Genomic DNA, 8,063 nt, shown 5'->3' with positions numbered 1-8,063 from the left:
TAAGCCTTGGGTAGTTTCTAAGGGGTTTTTACAGAGTGGTTTCCTTAGCCATTCTTAGGAGAATCACTTGTAACCTCTTGTAATCCCTTTGTTCTAGTGGATTCCGAGCATAGTCTCGGCGAGATGTAGCGACCCTCGTTAATGGGCGTGAACTCGTTAAATGTCTGTGTGTTCTCCTTCTCTTCTCTCTCACACTCTCTTATCCAAAGCTCTCTCTCTCTGTTTCATTCATCTCAACATAAATCTGTTATGTATCTAAAGTTAACACAACTAGAGTCTTGTCTGTTGAAGGAAATCCTAACATAACTTATCACAAGCAGACCCATCTTATCACAAGTGAACAAACAAGTATATGAACAAGCAAATCGACAGCAATGAATTTAACTTATCACAAGCAGACCCATCTTCAAAACAAGTGATTTAACTCTATGAATCTATGAAGTAAAATGAACATATCTCAAATCTCATAAAACCCATCTCAGATCACAAAAAAAATCATCTCAGATCAGAAAAAAAAACCTAATCTCAGATTGCAAAACCCATCTCGGATCTCAAACAAAATCAACAATATGAGCAAATCCAAAGGATGGAGACTGACCGTAAGAGAAGTGGAGAACGGACGGAGGAGAAGACTTCTCTGAGAAGTGGAGAACAGAGGAGAAGTGGAGAACGGACGGAGGAGAAGTGGAGACGAGAGACGACCAGAGAGATGAATGGAGAACGGAGAGACTGTGGAGAAATCAATGGAACTTGGTCTCATAGAGCTTCGTCGCAACCTGAATCGCCAAAGGAGTCGCCGAAACTCGTGAAAGAGATGAAATGAACTTTTTCGCTTCCCCCCCCCCAAACTTTGAAAATCCTAGAATTTTTTTTTAATTGGGCCCCCAATGTTCATATTAACCAAATCCACAAACGCCTATAGATTAATTGGTTTCCAAATTTTGACCATTTAAAGCCCATTTGAAAATATGAGTATAAATAATGGAAGCCCAAATATATTTGGACATGGACTCCCATTGGACAGCCCGCCCATTTTGCAGCTCTAACAAAGTGTTTAGCCAGAGCCAGAGCCGGCCCTGGCCCAAAGCTGATGAAGCATGAGCTTCTGGCCGTCAATAAATAAGTAAACTTTCGGCCACATATTTGTTAAAATATGTGTTAGTCTAGTGGTTTAGTACTGCTGTCAACTTGCATCCCCAGGCCAGGTTCGAAGCTCCCCTCCTACATTTTGGCCACATTTTTTGTTTTGGCTTCTAGCCTTTAGATATGTAGGACCGGTTCTGGACAGAGTTGTTTTCCAATGACATGGGTTAAAGAAAGCAAAGCTTACTTTGGGTATAGCTTCCTTGATAATGGCAGGTACTGGCATTTCAAGAAGAACGTTTTCGTTTATGGACTTTGTAGCTTTGAAGACTTTATAAACTACTTTGCCCTTGTCTAGCAGTTTCTTCCTTGCTGAGTTAGAGAGACCAGGTTTGGGTACTTGTGGCGATGGAAGCCACCATCGCTTGCTCTCGCTTGTAGTCCTGTTTTGTCCCTTCAGCTCTACTGCCGGTTCCTGAACACCAAAACTATGTGTTCACCATTGAGTCCAGTATCTCATGTGAATCTTGCAATGATCAGAGGAAAAAACAAAGTGTAACGAAAAAGTAGATTAAAAGATAAGCATACACCCTTACCATTAGCATTGAGTCCAGTTTTTGAAGAGCTGGGAGATTCATATGAATGTCTGCACGAGCTTTCGGGGTCATAATCTGTTGGAACAACAAGTTTAGTTAATGTGGAGTAGTCATGGGTGTAGATCCTAAAATCTACAGTAAGTATTTAGTAGTGATCGGGAGTTTAATCAAGGGAAGATAAATGATGTAGGAAACGATATCCTCAGAACACAACGATATAATCAGGTATGAGTCGGCGAAAATGGACTATATTCGCAGGTTGAATATCATAGAAATATCGGGAGAAAGAAGGATCATGACTGTACTCGAGGTCGAGCTGCCTACGTACACGTCAAGGGATTAAGTCTAAACATAGTTCGATTATAATCATCTCAAAAAGAGATGTCGGGTTTGTCGATCTCTCGAGCATGAGATGGTTTTGTTATCTCGATCAATACGTCGGGCTACGTTGGTATTCAGCGTGATATCGATCTCGTCATATCGAGCTAGTCGTCGGTTTAGTTGTCTTATGTGGAACATTGGCTTTGCTGGTCTCGAATCGTCTATGAATGGATTACGAGTTCTTAGGAGTTCGGGATGCTTACGTGCGATCTCGTTAGGTCAAACATCGTATGAAGAGCTCTCGTCCTTCATCAATCATGAAAGCGCATTGTCGCGACGTAAAGTTTTACGTCTCTATAACTCATCTCCTTGTTAACGCTTCTTGGGCGATGAAGGACTTCGGTCTGATCAAATACATGGCCGTAATTGATGTGTCGTCTCTGTTATTTTCCTAGTTAGAAGAGTTTGCTATCCTTTGTCGAGCTCGGAAGGGAATCCCCTTCTAAGAGTAATGGCTTTGTCTTTTTATATGACTTTCAAGCTGTTGCACGTGCTCCACTATCCTTACTTTGACTTCCTCTTACGTTTGTTACGAAGCAGATATTTCAGGAGACTTATAACTAAACATCATTTACTCAATATTTGATAAAATACACACCGAGAATAGTGGGAGAGATTTAGTGAGAAATCTGGGTCCAACATTTGTCCCCCCAGTCGTTCAAGTGAGTTGACGAGGATGGAGGATGGAAAAGCCTTTCAATATCTGAAACAGAGATATGATTCCAAGTTGGTTCTTCTCTATAGAATTCACGAAGTCTTTTGCCATTTGATAGCGAGATCGTGCAAGAGTGATTGCATGAAGCGTTTGATCTTGGCTTGTTTGTCGTGATCGGAACATGAGTTTGATCTGAGCTACTATATGCATTGCACCAAGTCACTTGAGGTCCGTTTGATCATTACATGACCGACTTACTTTATGTACATGGGTCCAGACGAGATTTCAATGGAATTTATTGAAAACGCTGCGAAAAAGATGAGAGTTGGATACTGTGCAGGTAGTGGGTTGAGCTTTGCAACGGAGATGTCGATCTTGATAAGTACGAAGAGTTCCCTTGATCTCTCTTGGTAGATTGGATTCGTATGATGAATATGTTTATCGAGTCTGTTGATATGAATATGCTCGTCGATTTTTGTTTATGTAAATACTTTTTGTTTGTGTAAAGGTATTGTATATAATCCCAACGAATCATTAAGTCAATGCAAATGATTGGCTACACGTAGAGAGTCGAACGTTTACTTTGGTTCGGCTATAGGAGCAATTTATATCGCTCGTCCTCGAGATGCTTTGCGAGATGGAAGCTGATCAGGAATCCAACTCGCGGACCAGTTGTGGCCTAAGGACGAATATTTCTGCATGGCTTGTCTAGATTTGTCATTTTCTTTCACATAAAATATTCCATGGTCGAGAGCTTCTTTAAAATGATATAGATAAAATCTATCCATTTCTTCTGAAGAAGTGATCAAAGTAGGTCGAGATTATTTGAGGTCAGGCTACTTCTGCAGTGGATGGTTCTTTTTATAAAAAAAAAATGGATAGATTGTTATTCTTCGCTTTTCCGAAGATCGAGCTTATCTTAGATCGACAACGATGCTTTTAAAAAAAAAAAGTGTATTGATTATCGACCCATTCGAGATCAAGCTACTTGGAGATCCGGCTTGTTGTCTTCTAGAAGCGAGATTCTTTACCTTCTCCTCGAGTTACATGAGCTCGTCGGAGATGTAACTCGATGCCTTTATCAGAGAAGGATGACATGTTGACACTTCGTGTTTCACGAGTTCATTAGGGATTGAGTTCGTTTGTCTTTTAATTCTGATGCGAGATTTGTTTCTGCTTTATGTTGGTCGGTACTGTGTCTTACACAAATCATATCCACGTGGCTAGGGTTTCGGGAGCTCGATAACTCGAGGGGTTTTCGCGTTGTTCTTGGTCGGTTAAATTAATTGGAGCACAAACTGGTGGGCTTCTGTATTTGAGCTAGTCGATCCAATTTTTGTCCAATCTGGGAAATTCTAGGTGGCTCAATCGTGACCATGTTTGTCGCCTGGGCTGTGATCTATGATCGTGACGGCTCATATTCTTTGGACTTCCATACTGGGAATATCCGAGTCTCAGAGTTTGGTACTGCAATGATCGGAGTTGACACGGGACCTCGTGAACTTTTATGATCGAGATCTCATAAGATTGAGTGTGATGTCGGATCCCATTGAATTTGATGGTTAGATCGTTTGTCTTCTACGTCTGGTGAATGGGATGGCAGCGGCCTGCTAGCAGACTCTTAGTTTCGTCGTTGTGGATCAAGTCTTACTGCGGCTGGATCTGATCTTTTATCAATCATATTAAGTCAGGATGATGATTTCATCAGTCTTGAGAGAGACATCAGTTTTGTCGTCTCGAGTGAGAAATTGTCTTTATCGGTCTGGAGGCATCAACTTTGTCGTCTCAAGCGAGACACCAGCATCATCTGTCTCTCGAGAGATGTCGGCTACGTCGGTCTCGAGATGTCAATTCATCGGTACTCGAATGAAACGTCAGGTTCATCGGTCTCAAACTATATGTCTTTTCTAGACATTAGTAAACGGGTTCTTAGAACTCAAGTTGGTTAAAGACGTTCATGTAAGGTCATCTATCGTGTTGGAGATCTTTGTTCCTCAACATATGTTGAAACTTATCGGGGAGGTGAAAGGAACATGATGGGATTCACAACTCCGTTGAGCATTCTTCATGGAGGAGAACTCTTGTGTCTGTCTTGTGATGAGTCGTCTCTATAGAGAGAACGTGTTGATATCTTCATGGACGCAGTTACTTGGTGGGAATGTGTGATCGGGTTTCAATCCTCAAGCCTCCGAGATATCTTCCACGAGAGGATGGGACTTCGTTTTACGTGCGGTCTTACAAGCCGTTAGAAACTCGTAGTGGCTGACCCAAGACGTATTGGCATGGTAAGAGAAACATGATGGGTAATGTATGGAGAACTCTATGTCTCGGTCTTCAGTCTTGATACAAGAAGAACTCCGAACTATCTAATCATATAAACCTATTTAGTTAATAAGATGATGAAAAGTATTATGTTCATGGTCGTGAGTTCTTTTCGTAGGTTCCAAAGCGGGAATGGGATCATTGTGGTCTAGAGCTCGTGAGTGGAGGCTCTCCTCTTTAACTATTACGTGGCTGAAAGCTGTCTCTTTATTATGTGATCGATCGAATGATGGAGGGTGTGTTTCTTTTGTTATTGTCTTTCTCTCGCCGAACCGGGGGATAGTGTAGCGACCGTGTTCCGAAGATCGATGTTAGGATGATCTGAGGACTGACTGGTCGGACTGTGAGAACGTTCTGAATGGATTGGATGATGCTAGAAAGAGCTGATCAGAGTTGGAAGGACTTTCCGTGGGTGGATGGGAGAACTTGGATCGGCGCCTGATTAGTAGCGACTAGAGCGAAACCATGAACCCGATTAAAGCTAGGAACGGATCTGTTTTTGAGCCAGACAAAGCTCCATCAGTCGGTCTTACGCTCGGGTTATTGGACCAGCCGTTCGGTTTGTTGAAACTCAGGATGTTCGGACAACTCGATGAAAATCCAGGCAAAGCGGAATTTTCGGGCAGCGTTGGTTGGATCCGGACAAGTGTTGTTGGATTCGGACAAGACGGTTGAACTGGTCGGCTAGACAGCGATCGTCTGAAATCAGGCAAGGCGGTTAAGACTGTCCGCTAAGCTGAGATGAGCTGATTCAGTAGAATCAGTCTGATTCGGACAAGCCGGTCAGAATTGTTGACTGGATCAGTCGGCTCTAGCTCAATTTTCGCCTATGTGAAACTGGCGGGAACAGTTAAAATCCGAATAGTGGAAAAACTCGCGCTGGAACGGCTTAGAGCGCGGGGTGTCGGTAACGGTTTAAGAGCCACGCGTGGAATACACGGACTGTCGGTGACGGTTTAAGAGCCGCGCGTGGAATCTGCGCGTGGAATACACGGACTGTCGGTGACGGTTTAAGAGCCACAGTTTCTCGGGCCTAAACCGCCCAACTGCCTTTTTAATCGTCTCCTTCGTCTTATTTCGACATTCTGTACGAAAACTGGAAGAAAGAACCAGAGAGAAAACACACAGAGAGAAAGGTCCGATTAAGAGAGAACTTTCGATATTTGGCTGGATCGAACAGATCCGAGTCAAGAATGAACGTCTGATTGGGTAAATCCGACTGTCTGGAAGTTAGAAGATCCGACGTAAACCGCTCAAGAGGTGTCAGAAGAGACCGAATCAAACAGAACATACAGACTCTAAGACAAAGGTGAGTGCGTGACCGTAGCCTATCGTACTGAATCGTAGTCTGACTGATCGGAATGTTCTATGTACTGATTGCTTGTCTAATTCGAATTATCTGCTAAGATCTGGCTTAGTCCGAACAGTTGATTCCTTCCATCGACGCATCTGGACCAGATCATGCGCCTAGAGCCGTATTGGCCTGCTAGGGCTTGACTGGATCCGATGGCGCCTTGGCTTGGAATGATTGGGTCGGCTAAGTAACTGACTGATGATAAGCATGTCCGTTTATTGACTGATTGACTCGATTGCTTTACTTGGCTGAGTGAGACGGAATGACCGCTCTCACTAAGCATATTGTTGCTTATGCCTCCTTATTTGGATGCAGATCAGGACCAGACCCGAAAGGGTAAAGACACAGTCTGAACGCGAGACGAAGGCAGGAAGGAAGGATGGTGGGTTTGGGTAGATATAGGACGAGTTTAACATGTAATAGCTTATAGCGAACTGATTTGTTAACTCGAACCTCAGACTATCTATTCAAATCGTATTATGCTTTACTTGACTGTCTGAAAAAGAACGAACACTCTGAAATAATACTAAGTAAGAAAAAAAAATGAAAACGGCCCAAGTCTGATCGAGGAAGTCGAGTCAGACTCGTACTGATGTTACGAAAAAATGGGTCGGGGCGTCTCAAGTGGTATCAGAGCGTAGTCGAGTTCTAGGACAATCTAAGTATAGTGGGTTATTGGGGCAAACCATCCTTCCAAGCCTGACGTCTCGCGGTAGATTATGTGTTCCGAGTCCTGATCCCAAGTTAGTTTTGACTAACTTGCCTGTGACCTCGTTACAGATGGCAAAAAGTAACCGTAACACAAGAAGGACTCTGAATGAGACCCCTGAGGGGTCTGCGAGCAACGTGGCCAGAAATGAAGCTGGTACGGAAGAGGCTCGGAATGCTGCCCAGAATGCAGCGAACTTGAACAATGCTGCAGCGGCTGGTGCTGCTGCTGGAGCTGCTGCTGCTCCGGTTGGATTGGAGGCCATTTTGACTATGTTGGGGCAAGTCTTGGCAAGACTGCCTGCAGCGGTGGCACCTCCAGTGGCTGCACCTGTTGCGGACGAAGCGGAGAACGTGGTGCCTGATGGTGAAGAGGTGCACGTTGTTAGGAATCCATCTTACCTCAAGGTTATGGATCACATGCAGAAACTGGGATTTTGGGTGTTTCCAAACCGAAGGAAGCAGATCATTGGATCGACAGGATAGGGCGGAACTTTAAGTCGATCCGTTGTCCTCTTGCTTACAAGAAGGACATTGCGGTCCACTACTTGGACGGTGATGCGCACATCTGGTGGCGAGGTGTAGCGGCTCGGATTGGTGCTGAGCATTGCACGTGGGCGACCTTTAAGACCGAATTCCGTGGGAAGTATTTTCCGCCGGAAGCATTTGACCAGCTCGAGGGAGCTTTTCTCAGACTGGAACAGGGATCCATGACTGTAAGAGAGTATGAAGCGGAATTCAACAGCCTCAAGAAGTATGTTGGGCGTGAGGCTGAGTCGGAAATCTCCTTGGTCCGCAAATTCATGCGCGGACTCAGGGTTAATCTTCGAACTCGTTGTAAGATCCGGAACTATGATACTGTGGCCGAACTGGTGGAAAAGGCCGCAGAACAGGAAGCTGGAATCAGTGAGGAAGCCAAGGTGTTTGGCACAGTGGCGCATGTCCATCCTGGTAAGCATGCGGG

General features: G+C 44.2%; 1 protein-coding gene across 1 annotated transcript in view; it reads right to left on the bottom strand.

Moving 5' to 3' along the window:
* The window catches only part of LOC106312060 (rop guanine nucleotide exchange factor 14), a 26,100-nt gene that overhangs the window by 7,610 nt on the left and 10,427 nt on the right, over positions 1–8,063 (bottom strand). Inside the window, 3 exon segments of the mRNA XM_013749435.1 lie at positions 1,331–1,531; positions 1,533–1,598; positions 1,674–1,754. Of these exon segments, the coding sequence (XP_013604889.1) occupies positions 1,331–1,531; positions 1,533–1,598; positions 1,674–1,754 (348 nt within the window).

Source organism: Brassica oleracea, chromosome C8 (genome assembly GCF_000695525.1).
Source record: "Brassica oleracea var. oleracea cultivar TO1000 chromosome C8, BOL, whole genome shotgun sequence".
Lineage (NCBI taxonomy): Eukaryota > Viridiplantae > Streptophyta > Magnoliopsida > Brassicales > Brassicaceae > Brassica > Brassica oleracea.
This window is presented reverse-complemented; position numbering and strand designations above follow the sequence as displayed.